At 45.2% G+C, this 14,430-nt stretch overlaps 1 protein-coding gene across 3 annotated transcripts in view; it reads right to left on the bottom strand.

Annotated features, from left to right (window-relative positions):
* The window catches only part of LOC115133867 (actin filament-associated protein 1-like), a 145,496-nt gene that overhangs the window by 90,345 nt on the left and 40,721 nt on the right, over positions 1–14,430 (bottom strand). For 2 of the 3 annotated variants that reach the window (XM_065021945.1, XM_065021946.1), the window contains exon 1: positions 369–925. The exons of the other annotated variant lie outside the window; for it this stretch is intronic. In XM_065021945.1, the coding sequence (XP_064878017.1) occupies positions 369–420 (52 nt within the window). In that variant the 5' untranslated portion in view covers positions 421–925. Of the gene's footprint in view, positions 1–368; positions 926–14,430 lie in introns of those variants that run through there. 3 annotated transcript variants of the gene reach the window in all.

The raw sequence follows: 14,430 nt of genomic DNA, 5'->3' as shown, positions 1-14,430 counted from the left end.
TGTCTCAATTATGAGAAGAAACAGAACTGTATAAAGAACTGTATTCATTAGACGACTTAATATGTAGCAAAGCTGAAATGACATTTTACAATGCAGGACGATAATGATAAACAAGAATGCATTGTTACTATTAGGATATACATTGTTATAAACCATTCATTGTCGTGACAAGATATAATCAATTCCCCCTATCCGCTGCTTTTCACTTCCAGGGAGCGTGTTGCCTATTGAACTGTTCCATTTTAAAACCAACAGGCTATCAAGGGGTGATTGTAAATATATTTTTCAGATACATATCAATAATTTCAGTGGCCAGTTGTTGGCGCCACTGAAACAAAGCGCATGATAACGTTAAAATAGACACTCACCCCTGGAAGCGAACAAAATGGGATCGCTCCGCATCGTGGCTTCCCAGCGCATCTATTCCCCAAACAGCAAACGGAATCAGGCGCGTTCCCGGCAGCTGCCGAATATCAATACAATCCCTCTCCCCACCCGGCAGCGGCCAACGACAGACCCTCGTCTGTTTATCCGAGGATAGATTTTCCCCGCGATACCAGCTTTGAATAGCCTTTCTTCACGGTGACCAACCGGCAACGTCTCCGGTCTCGCGTATCCTTTCAAACTTTTCTCCGGCTCTTTTCTCCTCCTCTTCCCTCTTTGCTTCCTTCCGTCCTCCTCCCTCTTTCAAAACTCTCGCTAGTCAAACTGCCTGTGCCTGCATGTCCTGTTCGGCTCAGAAACAGAGCGGATCTTGTTTGAATGCGTGCATCTGCAGTTTTGCACCACGGTGCTGGCAGGCAACTATAATATAGAGAGCTAATCGTGTTTTATAAGCAAGTGCGCCGAGGGAAGACTGCGCTTTAAAATCTGTCCCCTTCACTGTTTTTCTGTATCTCCTTCTCTCTCTTCGCTGTAAAACGAGACGCAACTATTTCTCTCCGCCCAGCGCTCTCTCTGTCTGGAAGTTTGCAGTTAGCTCAGGAAAAAAAAACACGTACGGCCAGAGAGGACTAGCCCCACTCTCCCCCTTTTGCTCTGCGACAGATGGGATATTGAACTCGGGGTGGCTCGCCCCTAGGGATGGGGGAAATCGGCAGCTTATGGTAATAGTAGGTCATTAAGGACCGGTCGCGTCTGTCCCTGCACCCCGCACACCCCCGCACGTACAGGGGCCGAATCGTGAAGTTTTGTGTCCCGTGTCCGAAGGGGAGAACAAAAGCCAGCCATGACAGATATGAAGGAGAGTGCAGCTCAAGTTGCAATACACGGATACATACATACAGTAGCAGGCCATCTACCTCCTCCAACTCAAGGCTCACCAGTGTAGAATAGCTTAGGTAGGTATGCTATGGAAACGCTGAACTGAAAAGTTATACCATGTGTACATTGACACATATGAAACCAAGTCATATGTAATGAAGGTCTTTGTAGACTATAAACTAAACACTTGCAGGTGTGTGCCTTGCTATCCCCCCCTAAATCCAACCTAACCTTCACTTCTACTGTATGTTAGTAGAGTGTTGGTTTAGGTCAAATTGCCAGAAAAGGACTACCACACACATTTTGTGTTCGGAGGTGATTTCCTTAAGACAGGCCTGTTAAAAGCTTTTATCTCACATCTCACTTTGCTGGTTCAAGAAACAAGAAAAATGTAAACACAATATTGTAAGACGGGTTTACAGCAGGACAGGTTTACAGCAAGACGGGTGGCAGGTTTACAGCAGGACAGGTTTACAGTAGGACAGGTTTACAGTAGGACAGGTTTACAGCAGGACAGGTTTACAGTAGGACAGGTTTACAGCAGGACAGGTTTACAGCAGGACAGGTTTACAGTAGGACAGGTTTACAGCAGGACAGGTTTACAGCAGGACAGGTTTACAGTAGGACAGGTTTACAGCAGGACAGGTTTACAGTAGGACAGGTTTACAGCAGGACAGGTTTACAGCAGGACAGGTTTACAACAGGACAGGTTTACAACAGGTTTACAGCAGGGCAGGTTTACAGCAGGACAGGTTTACAGCAGGACAGGTTTACAGCAGGACAGGTTTACAGTAGGACAGGTTTACAGCAGGACAGGTTTACAGCAGGACAGGTTTACAGCAGGACAGGTTTACAGCAGGGCAGGTTTACAGCAGGACAGGTTTACAGCAGGACAGGTTTACAGCAGGACAGGTTTACAGCAGGTTTACAGCAGGACAGGTTTACAGCAGGACAGGTTTACAGCGGGTTTACAGCAGGACAGGTTTACAGCAGGACAGGTTTACAGTAGGACAGGTTTACAGCAGGACAGGTTTACAGCAGGACAGGTTTACAGCAGGACAGGTTTACAACAGGTTTACAGCAGGACAGGTTTACAGCAGGACAGGTTTACAGCAGGACAGGTTTACAGCAGGACAGGTTTACAGCAGGGCAGGCTGTGAGACCTGTAGTAGATCCGACGTGGCATTCCTTACAGTTAGTGTATGCTGTGCATTATGGTATGTAGTCCCAGATGCCCCTTAAGTGGGTTAATTACTGTACAGGAAAGTAGTGGAAGGAGGAGTGCTTTTTGAGTTGAGAACAGACTTTAGCTAGTAGGGAAAGGGGGTTGTACAGAGGAGGCGCGGGGGGCTGCCTTAAATTGACATCCACATCTTTGGCGCCTGGGAAACTGGCTGAATGACAGATTTGTACCTTTCCAGCTCGGGGATTCGATCCAGAAACCTTTCGGTTACTGGCCCAACCCTCTAACCACTAGGCTACCTGCCGCCCCAACCCTCTAACCACTAGGCTACCTGCCACCCCAACCCTCTAACCACTAGGCTACCTGCCGCCCCTACCCTCTAACCACTAGGCTACCTGCCGCCCCTACCCTCTAACCACTAGGCTACCTGCCGCCCCTACCCTCTAACCACTAGGCTACCTGCCGCCCCTACCCTCTAACCACTAGGCTACCTGCCGCCCCTACCCTCTAACCACTAGGCTACCTGCCGCCCTACCCTCTAACCACTAGGCTACCTGCCGCCCCTACCCTCTAACCACTAGGCTACCTGCCGCCCCTACCCTCTAACCACTAGGCTACCTGCCGCCCCTACCCTATAACCACTAGGCTACCTGTAGTAAATAACATGACCAATGGGAGGAGTGCTTGTTGAGTTGAGAGCAGACTTTATGAAATAAAATTGCCAATGCAGATTTTACATTTTTGTTTAAACTAGGCAAGTCAGTTAAGAACAAATACTTGTTTACAATGACGGCCTACCGGGGAACAGTGGGTTAACTGCTTTGTTCAGGGGCAGAACGATATATTTTTACCTCGTCAGCTCGGGATTCGATCCAGCAAACTTTTGGTTACTGGCCCAACACTCTAACCACTAGGCTACCTGCCGCCCCTCCACTCTAACCACTAGGCTCCCTGCCCCCCCTACACTCTAACCACTAGGCTCCCTGTTGTCCCTCCACTCTAACCACTAGGCTACCTGCTGCCCCTCCACTCTAACCACTAGGCTACCTGCCGCCCCTGCTTCAGAGAGGAAGCTGAGCTGGAGGGTGATGAAAGATGGACCCGTTTACACCAGTGTTAAAGAAGTGGTGCAATGGATGGGAGGTGTGTGGGTGTTGTGTTTCTTTGAATGTGTGTTTGAGGCAGAGAGTGTGTACAAGACAGGAGGATATGCTATAGTGTGACCATGCAAGGTGTCAACCTTTAACCTGAATTGAATGCACAACCTGAAGTGTTTCTGGGCACATGTACACACGTTGTACATTAGCTGTATACTAGTTGTATACTAGTTGTATATTAGTTGTATACTAGCGACGGATTGTATCTCTTGCATCAACTCTTTCTTGGCTGAACTGGGCTTTCTGAAAGTCAGTGTTGATGTCAGTGTTTGGCTGCATGACAACGATGACCTAATGGACACACACACACACACACACACACACACACACACACACACTTGTACCCCCACTCTTGCACTGCAGCCATGAAACTGTTGTCACTGACACCCTGCTGTCTCCACACTGTTACTATAAAATATAGGATTTCCCCATCTCACAACACTGGGTGTTGCTACACATTGTCACTATTAAAATATAGGATTTCCCCATATCACAACACTGGGTGTGGCTCCATCTCTATATACTTCCCTCAACAGTGCTGTGTGTGTGTGTGTGTACACGTTTCTACGTGTGTGTGTTGGAGGGTTGGAGTTGAGTGAACTATGTAGTCTATCGACCGGAGTCACATGTCCAGAACACACGTTAGGCTCTATGCAAAACATCCGTGACACAAATAACCTTTTCTCTCCTCCAGATTCATTTATTGAATTAAGGACACAGATCTGGGGGTTGTAGCACAACACTGGCCTTGTCCCCAGTCTGTAGACCTCTACGGTCTGTAGCACAACACTGGCCTTGTCCCCAGTCTGTAGACCTCTACGGTCTGTAGAGTGGTAAGAACACAGACATGCTGGCTCACACTAACCCTCCACAACCCTGACAAAGAGTCTGTCGTCCTGCAATATGATGACATGACGCTTTGGGGGGGAAAGAGAGAAAAGTAGACATGTTGAGAGAAATAGAGTGAAGGACAGAAAATATGTGATGGGGGAGAGAAAGAGAGAGGGAACGTAGGAGAAAGCATGTCAGGGATAGAGAGGGAGAGAAAGAGAGAGGGAACGTAGGAGAAAGCATGTCAGGGATAGAGAGGGAGAGAAAGAGAGAAGAGGGAATGTAGGAGAAAGCATGTCGGGGATAGAGAGGGAGAGAAAGAGAGAAGAGGGAATGTAGGAGAAAGCATGTCGGGGATAGAGAGGGAGAGAAAGAGGGATAGAGCATGTCGGGGGAGGAAAGAGAGAGAAAGAGATAGAGAGGGAGGAACGTAGGAGAAAGCATGTCGGGGATAGAGAGGGAGAGAAAAGAGATAGAGGGAACGTAGGAGAAAGCATGTCGGGGATAGAGAGGGAGAGAAAGAGATAGAGGGAAACGTAGGAGAAAGCATGTCGAGGGGGATAGAGATGTCGGGGGGGAGAGAAAGAGATAGGAGGGAACGGGATAGAGAGGGAGAAAGCATGTAGGAGAAAGCATGGGGATAGAGAGGGAGAGAAAGAGATAGAGGGAAGAGGGAAGCATGTCGGGGTAGGAGAAAGCATGAACGGGGATAGAGAGGGAGAGAAAAGAGAGAGGGAATGTAGGGAACATAGGAGAGAGGGAAGCAGAGATAGGGGATAGAGAGGGAGAGAAGAGAGAAAGAGATAGAGGGAACATAGGAGAAAGCATGTCGGGGATAGAGAGGGAGAGAAAGAGATAGAGGGAACATAGGAGAAAGCATGTCGGGGATAGAGAGGGAGAGAAAGAGATAAGAGGGAACGTAGGAGAAAGCATGTCGGGGATAGAGAGGGAGAGAAAGAGAGAAGAGGGAACGTAGGAGAAAGCATGTCGGGGATAGAGAGGGAGAGAAAGAGATATCAAATCAAATGTTATATTGGTCACATACACATATTTAGCAGATGTTATTGCGGGTGTAGTGAAATGCTTATGTTCCTAGCTCCAACAGTGCAGTAATATCTAAGAATTAACAACAATACACACACCTAAAAGTAAAATAATGGAATTTAGAAATATCTAAATATTAAGACGAGCAATGTAGAATACAGTACATACTGTACATATGAAGTTAGTAATACAGTATGTAAACATTGGCTTCAGAGCGAAACACTCCACAGAAACGGCCAACTGCTTTCTTCTGGAAAATGTGAAGTCCAAGATGGACAAAGGGGGTGCTGTTGGGGCTGTGTTTCTGGACCTAAGGAAGGCTTTTGATATTGTTAACCATGAGATTCTCATCACAAAATTTTCCAAGTTCAACTTTTCCCCTGATGCCTTGAGATGGATGAAATCATACCTTGAAGGCAGAACTCAGTGTGTCAGAGTGAGCAATGAGCTGTCGCCCACTCGTAGCTATGATGTGGGCGTGCCCCAAGGGTCAATACTGGGGCCCCTCCTGTTCAGCCTGTACATTAATGATCTGCCTTCTGTCTGTACTGGGTCTGAAGTTCAAATGTATGCAGATGATACAGTGATATATGTGCATGCAAAGAGCAAACAACAAGCTGCACAAGAACTCACTACTGTAATGGTCCAGGTTACAAAGTGGCTCAGTGACTCGTGTTTGCATCTCAATGTGAAAAAAACTGTTTGCATGTTCTTCACAAAGAGGGCAACAGATGCTACTGAGCCAGATGTCTATGTGTCAGGGGAGAAGCTCCAGGTGGTATCCGATTTTAAGTACCTTGGCATCATACTTGATTCCAACCTCTCTTTTAAAAAGCATGTGAAAAAGGTCATTCAAATAACCAAATTCAACCTAGCTAATTTCCGATTTATACGAAATTGTTTGACTACAGAGGTAGCAAAACTGTACTTCAAATCTATGATACTCCCCCACTTAACATACTGCTTGACTAGTTGGGCCCAAGCTTGCTGTACAACATTAAAACCCATTCAGTCTGTCTACAAACAGGCTCTAAAAGTGCTTGATAGGAAGCCCAATAACCATCATCATTGTCACATCCTTAGAAAGCATGAGCTCTTGAGTTGGGAAAATCTTGTGCAATACACCGACGCATGTCTTGTATTCAAGATCCTTAATGGCCTGGCTCCCCCTCCACTCAATATTTTTGTTAAACAGAAAACCCAGACATATGGCAGCAGATCCACAAGGTCTGCCATGAGAGGTGACTGTATAGTTCCCCTAAGGAAAAGCACCTTTAGTAAATCTGCATTCTCTGTGAGAGCTTCCCATGTCTGGAATACACTGCCATCAGACACACATAACTGCACCACATATCACACTTTCACAAAATGCTTGAAGACATGGCTAAAGGTCAATCAGATTTGTGAACATGGTCCCTAGCTGTGTGTTGCCGCTTTCCATGTTGTCTGTAGCTTGTGAGGTGTGGAAACACTTTGTTGCTTTTATGAATTTTGTCTTGCTGCTTTTTGTTCTATGTTGCTCTGTCTGTATGCTACGTCTTGCTTGTCCTATGTTGCTCTGTCTGTATGCTACGTCTTGCTTGTCCTATGTTGCTCTGTCTGTATGCTACGTCTTGCTTGTCCTATGTTGCTCTGTCTGTATGCTATGTCTTGCTTGTCCTATGTTGCTATGTCTTGCTTGTTCTATGTTGCTATTGTCTATATTGTAATTGTTTTTAATAACCTGCCCAGGGACTGCGGTTGAAAATTAGCCGGCTGGCTAAAACCGTCACTTTTACTGAAACGTTGATTAATGTGCACTGTCCCTGTAAAAATAAAAATAAACTCAAACTCAAACATGATTAAAGTGGCCAGTGTTCCATTATTAAATTGACCAGTGATTCCATGTCCATGTACACTATCGTTCAGAAGTTTGGGGTCACTTAGAAATGTCCTGGTTTTTGAAAGAAAAGCAATTTTTTTTGTCCATTAAAATAACATCAAATTGATCAGAAATACAGTGTAGACATTGTTAATGTTGTAAATGACTATTGTAGCTGGAAACGGCAGATTTTTAATGGAATATCTACATAGGAGTACAGAGGTCCATTATCCGTAACCATCACTCCTGTGTTCCAATGGCACGTTGTGTTACCTAATCCAAGTATATCATTTTAAAAGGCTAATTGATCATTAGAAAACCCTTTTGCAATTATGTGTTTCTGATTTAAGAACCAATAAAACTGGCCTTCTTTAGACTAGTTGAGTATCTGGAGTATCAACATTTGTGGGTTCAATTACAGGCTCAAAATGGCCAGAAACAAAGACCTTTCTTCCGAAACTCGTCAGTCTATTCTTGTTCTGAGAAATGAAGGCTATTCCATGTGAGAAATTGCCAAGAAACTGAAGACGTCATACAACGCTGTGTACTACTACTCCCTTCACAGAACAGCATAAACTGTCTCTAACCAGAATAGAAAGAGGAGTGGGAGGCCCCGGTGCACAACTGAGCAGGAGGACAAGTACATTAGAGTGTCTAGTTTGAGAAACCGACGCCTCACAAGTCCTCAACTGGCAGCTTCATTAAATAGTCTCAACGTCAACAGTGAAGAGGCGGCTCTTGGATGCTGGCCTTACCAATGTCTACACTGTATTTCTGATCAAATTGATGTTATTTTAATGGACAAAAAAATTTGCTTTTCTTTCAGAAACAAGAACATTTCTATGTGACCCCAAACTTTTGAACGGTAGTCTATATAGGGAAGCAGCCTCTAAGGTGCAGGGTTGAGTTACCGGGTGGTAGCCGGCTAGTGATGGCTATTTAACAGTCTGATGGCCTTGAGATAGAAGCTGTTTTTCAGTCTCTCAGTCCCACCTTTGATGCACCTGTACTGACCTCGCCTTCTGAATGTCTTTGAGGCCAAGCCACATTTTTTCAGCCTCCTGAGGTTGAAGAGGCGCTGCTGCTCCTTCTTCATCTTCACCACACTGTCTGTGTGGGTGGACCATTTCAGATTGTCAGCAATGTGTACGCCGAGGAACTTGTGCTTGCGTACATGCTTGCTCTCTTTTGTGCGTGCATGTGTGTATTATGATGAAAGAGTGCGTGTGTGTGGGGGGAAGCAGTCAGAGCCCAGTCCATGTAGACTGTGTGTCTTCCCCTAGTTTTAGAAAGGGACTGCTCCTGTTGTAGCTCCTGTGGTGGTCCAGACGCACCTGTCAAAACCTCTTGGCGCACGACCCACCCCCCCACTCCCTCAACAAGAGGGAGGGGGTCTAGGGGCTGAGGGGGATGGGGGTTTGGGCCTCTTGGTAGGGGCAGCGTTAAACAAACACTCCTCCAATGAAACGATTAGGCCCCTGGAGGTGCTGGAGTGATTGCTTCCCGACACAGGCTCCAGACAGACACAGGCTCCAGTCAGACACAACAGGCTCCAGTCAGACACAACAGGCTCCAGTCAGACACAACAGGCTCCAGTCAGACACAACAGGCTCCAGTCAGACACAACAGGCTCCAGTCAGACACAGGCTCCAGTCAGACACAGGCTCCAGTCAGACACAGACTCCAGTCAGACACAGGCTCCAGTCAGACACAGGCTCCAGTCAGACACCAGTCAGACACAGGCTCCAGTCAGACACAGGCTCCAGTCAGACACAGACTCCAGTCAGACACAGGCTCCCCTCAGCTCCAGTCAGACACAGGCTCCAGTCAGACACAGGCTCCAGTCAGACACAGGCTCCAGTCAGACACAGGCTCCAGTCAGACACAGGCTCCAGTCAGACACAGGCTCCAGTCAGACACAGGCTCCAGTCAGACACAGGCTCCAGTCAGACACAGGCTCCAGTCAGACACAGGCTCCAGTCAGACACAGGCTCCAGTCAGACACAGACTCCAGTCAGACACAGACTCCAGTCAGACACAGACTCCAGTCAGACACAGACTCCAGTCAGACACAGACTCCAGTCAGACACAGACTCCAGTCAGACACAGGCTCCAGACAGACACAGACTCCAGACAGACACAGACTCCAGACAGACACAGACTCCAGTCAGACACAGACTCCAGACAGACACAGACTCCAGTCAGACACAGGCTCCAGTCAGACACAGACTCCAAACAGACACAGACTCCAGTCAGACACAGACTCCAGTCAGACACAGACTCCAGTCAGACACAGACTCCAGTTAGAGTTATAAAGTTGGCCCACTGTGCTATACGTTTAGATGTCTCTGTATCCATCCAAAATGGCGACCCCCACTGACTTTCTACCATCAGAGTCACCGAGCTCATTCTGTTGCCTATTGTTCTAGTGTTCCATTCCCTATTGTTCTAGTGTCCTGTTGCCTATTGTTCTAGTGTTCTATTGCCTGTTGTTCTAGTGCCTATTGTTATATTGCCTATTGTTCTAGTGTTATATTGCCTATTGTTCCAGTGTTCTATTCCCTATTGTTCTAGTGTCATGTTGCCTATTGTTCTAGTGTTCCATTCCCTATTGTTCTAGTGTCATGTTGCCTATTGTTCTAGTGTTCTATTGCCTGTTGTTGGACTCAACTAATCTTCTGTAATCTAGAGGGCCCTACATAGTAAAACATCTGTTGGCAAACGTTTAGGGGAGATAGTGTCTTCACAACAACTACTGTACAATACCAAGGTGTTCTTTTTCACATTCAACATTGTCACCCTTACAACAAACCACCTGCTAGCTTGCTGCATCACAATATCGGGCACTGTAATACCAGAGGCAGGATCAAGGCGTGAATGTTTTTTTTCATCTGTGTTAATCTAAGAGTCTGACAGAGGGGGTGGGTTGGCTTGAGGGTAGACAGGATTATTAATTAAGAGAGCCTCCTAATCTGGGTAATGTACCATCATGTGCGGTAACAGTTTGTGTTATGCCATCTCAGTGATTCCCCTGAGCATTTTGGAGCTGTCGCCACCACTGCAATTTCTATTTAAATAAACCGCTTCTGCTGAAAAATATCCTAGGGGAAACACTGCAACCGCCTCCTTTTGATGTGCAACAAGATCTCATAGTTTCCCTTCGAAATGTTTGATCCATAATTCGTCTGTGGCATTTTGCATATATTTGTTTGGGGGGGGGGGGGGCTGGATTGAGGTGACAGCTCCTCTGTGTTTGTCTGTTCATATGGCCACGCTCTACAGATGATTCACATCAAGTTAGTGCACTATGACCAACAGGCTCCAGTTAAAGTTGCCCTACGCAGAAATCCCTCTGACATTTCCTGGTTGCTAAAAACTCTAAATAGTATGCCTAATTTTAGTTTATGTGATAAAATAAGCAATGTGTAGTGTAGAGAATCATTGTACCGTCTAAACCGCTGAAAAACCCAAAAAATAAACTAAAATCTAAAATCTCCTAAAAAGCCCCTTGGAATCAGGTCATGCTGATTGTGATAAGTTAGTAGGTCCATTCATTTACGAGAAGTGATTCCCGGGTCCCTATGCCACGCGCACACCATAGAGAGAAGCCTATAGGGTCACCTTCCATGCCAGGAAGTGTGTGTGTATGACAGTGAGGTCAAGCTAATATTAACCTATTGACACAATGTGCCAGCAGCTAGACTACAGCCAGCCATAATGTGGCTTCAGGTCTGGACGAAGCATCGTTATAATCATCATCGTAGGAAACAATAGCCCCTTGAAGGCCTGTCTCTATTCCCCTAAGGTAGGGGTGGGATACTCCAGTCCTCGAGAGCCTGATTAGTGTCACACTCCCCCCCCCCCCATTCCTAGCAAACACAGCTGATTAATGAAATTGCATTCAAAACTGAAGATCACGATCAGGTGATTATTGGAGTCAGGTGTGTTAGCTGGGAATGGAGCAAAACTGTGACACTAATCAGGCCCTCGAGGACTGGAATTGCCCACCCCTGGTCATTGGAGGTATATTATGATTCCTCTGTTTGAAAGGGTGTTATTGCATCATTTGATACCTCCAGATCTGTTATGCTCCACCTAGCTCAGAGTACAACAACATATGTGCACACAAGCCTAAGATCACCATGCACAATGCCAGGGGTTGGCTGGAGGGGTGTAGAGCTCGCAGCCATTGGACTCTGGAGCACTAGAAACACATTATCTGGAGTGATGAATCACACTTCACCATCGTCGGCAGTCCGACAGACGAATCTGGGTATGGCGGATGCTAGGAGAACGCTACCTGCCCCAATGCATAATGGCAACTGTAAAGTTTGGTGGATGAGGAATAATAGTCTGTGGCTGTTTTTCATGGTTTGGGCTAGGCCCCTTAGTTCCAGTGAAGGGAAATCTTAACGTGACAGCATACAATGATATTCTAGATGATTCTGTGCTTCCAACGTTGTAGCAAAAGTTTGGGGAAGGCCCTTTCCTGTTTCATCATGACAATGCCCCCGTGCACAAAGCGAGGTTCATACAGAAATGGTTTGTCGAGATCGGTGTGGGAAAACTTGACTGGCCTCCACAGAGCCCTGACCTCAACCCCATCGAACACCTTTGTGATGAATTGGAAGCAAGTCCCAGCAGAAATGTTCCAACATCTAGTGGAAAGCCTTCCCAGAAGAGTGGAGGCTGTTATAGCAGCAATGTTCCAACATCTAGTGGAAAGCCTTCCCAGAAGAGTGGAGGCTGTTATAGCAGCAATGTTCCAACATCTAGTGGAAAGCCTTCCCAGAAGAGTGGAGGCTGTTATAGCAGCAAAGCAGGGATCAACTCCAAATGAATTCCCATGATTTTAGAATGAAGTTCGAAGAGCAGGTGTCCACATACTTTTGGTCATGTAGTATATTATCAGACGACAGACTTCCAAAGGAATTCCATTCAGAACATGCCCTACCCTCTCTATTCACTAAATGGACAATGTATTACAGTCTCTCTCACACACACACACACACACACCCTAATTGCATCCTATTCACAGACAGGAAGTATCTTCTGAAAGGGGGAAGATCTCATCAGGTGGGTTAAGTATCACAAATGGAGGAAAATGAACTAGTGTTTTCCACAAGCACATGGATTAGCCAGCTTTTTCTATTTGGCTGGGGGGGGGTTAAGATTTCTTTTAAGAGGCGTTCTCTCAGCTATCTGCAATACAGAAATGACTGAAGAATGAAACAGGTGTTAATCATGGCCTTTGCTACACAGGAAACAGCAGTTGACTGGTCCATTATCAACATGTTGATTAAATCCCTAGATCAATGTCTTTGAAAATAACATACAAGTATCATTAGCTTTTTAAAACAATTCAATCTGTTTTCTTTTATCTTATTTTGGACCAGAGTGAGTCTCTTTCCGCTAGCCTACATATTGTTCCTGCAGTGAGGAGGATTCACTATTTTCATCTGCTGTTTTAATCATTTATCTGCAGATGATCGCTAAAAAGCCTACCAGTATGCAAATTAGGGAGTCAAATGAATAGCTCTTTTACCGATGTGATTCGGTAGGATACTGAAGAGTCACTCACTTTAACGTCACTGTCTGGCAAGTCCTGACAGACTTTATGTTGAAAATACAAACTAGATCTTTAGTTTACTTGTCCGGCTGAGATACCATGGACATATAACTACATGAGATCGACTTTATTCAGTCAGTTCCACACCTTTTATAAACTAGTCAAGCTTGCTGTTCGTCAATCAAAGCACAGTAAGTAGCCTGTGCGTCACCACTCTGTGGCTGCATATGAAACACGTTAGGCTTCAACGTTAACCTTTGGCCAAAAACCAACTGGCCCGAATAGAATTTCTACTGGATTTCTACTGGCCTGAACAGAATTTCTACTGGCCCGAACAGAATTTCTACTGGCCTGGACATTGTAGTTTTTAAATGCATTGGGGTCATGCAGGGCCTATAGTTTGGCATGTTTTCCCTCTATATAGTTTTTAAATGCATTGGGGTCATGCAGGGCCTATAGTTTGGCATGTTTTCCCTCTATATAGTTTTTAAATGCATTGGGGTCATGCAGGGCCTATAGTTTGGCATGTTTTCCCTCTATATTCTGCTATTAGTTCTTGTGATATGTATTCAAAAGCTGTATAATATAATTGTATAATCTAAGTCATTACTCTATTCTTTAGAATTGCATTGTATTAATTGCATTCATTTTGAGAAGATTTGAAAATAGGACGCTGCCCCTTTAAGACAAACGTTCCAAAAGAGATATGGACATGGCTACAGTAGGCTAGCCAAGAGGAATGCTAGGTGTCTTTTTGTATCTTTTCTTTGCATACTACTGTATCAACAGTAGCCAGCATACTGCTAGTATGTTCACTATTGAAGGTTTACTCTTGTAAATCACTTTCCCTAAAATTAACAAGCTCATCGAATAGAATGATGGGTGCTTATTTTAGCTCTAGCGTGTGAGCTGTGTGAAGGCATCAACTCAAGAAGTTGTGACTGGTGGGACCATGGTGGTGCTTGAATGAACAGCCAATCATATTGCACAAATACAAATAGCATGACTTTTACGCATGTAGTTTTCAATGGTAGACTGGGACAGAGCAGGTAAATGTTGACCTGGAATGCAAAAATGTGCTGAAAAGTAGACTGGTTTGGTTGAATAGCAACAAAACCGACCTGTAGTTGTTTAGCAACAAAACTGACCTGTGGTTGTTTAGCAACAAAACTGACCTGTGGTTGTTTAGCAACAAAACGGACCTGTGGTTGTTTAGCAACAAAACTGACCTGTGGTTGTTTAGCAACAAAACTGACCTGTGGTTGTTTAGCAACAAAACTGACCTGTGGTCAACTATGGGGCAAAACAGACGGGGTTGACTTAGATTGTTGATAACATAAGCTATATTTCGTCTCCAAAGTTTATAAAAAATATAAATAGATTGAATAATTTGTTGTCATATTAGCAATGACATGAAAATCGGTTTACCATTTACGATTAACAACATGGCAGTTTTTTTTTGTAAAAAGCCATCTGGCCTTCCAGAACCACAACAACTCACGGACTCAAATCTAATGTTATT

The sequence above is a fragment of the Oncorhynchus nerka genome, linkage group LG8 (assembly GCF_034236695.1).
Source record: "Oncorhynchus nerka isolate Pitt River linkage group LG8, Oner_Uvic_2.0, whole genome shotgun sequence".
Taxonomy (NCBI): Eukaryota; Metazoa; Chordata; class Actinopteri; order Salmoniformes; family Salmonidae; genus Oncorhynchus; species Oncorhynchus nerka.
Note: the sequence above shows the minus strand (reverse complement) of the source record. Positions and strands in the feature narration are given on the sequence as shown.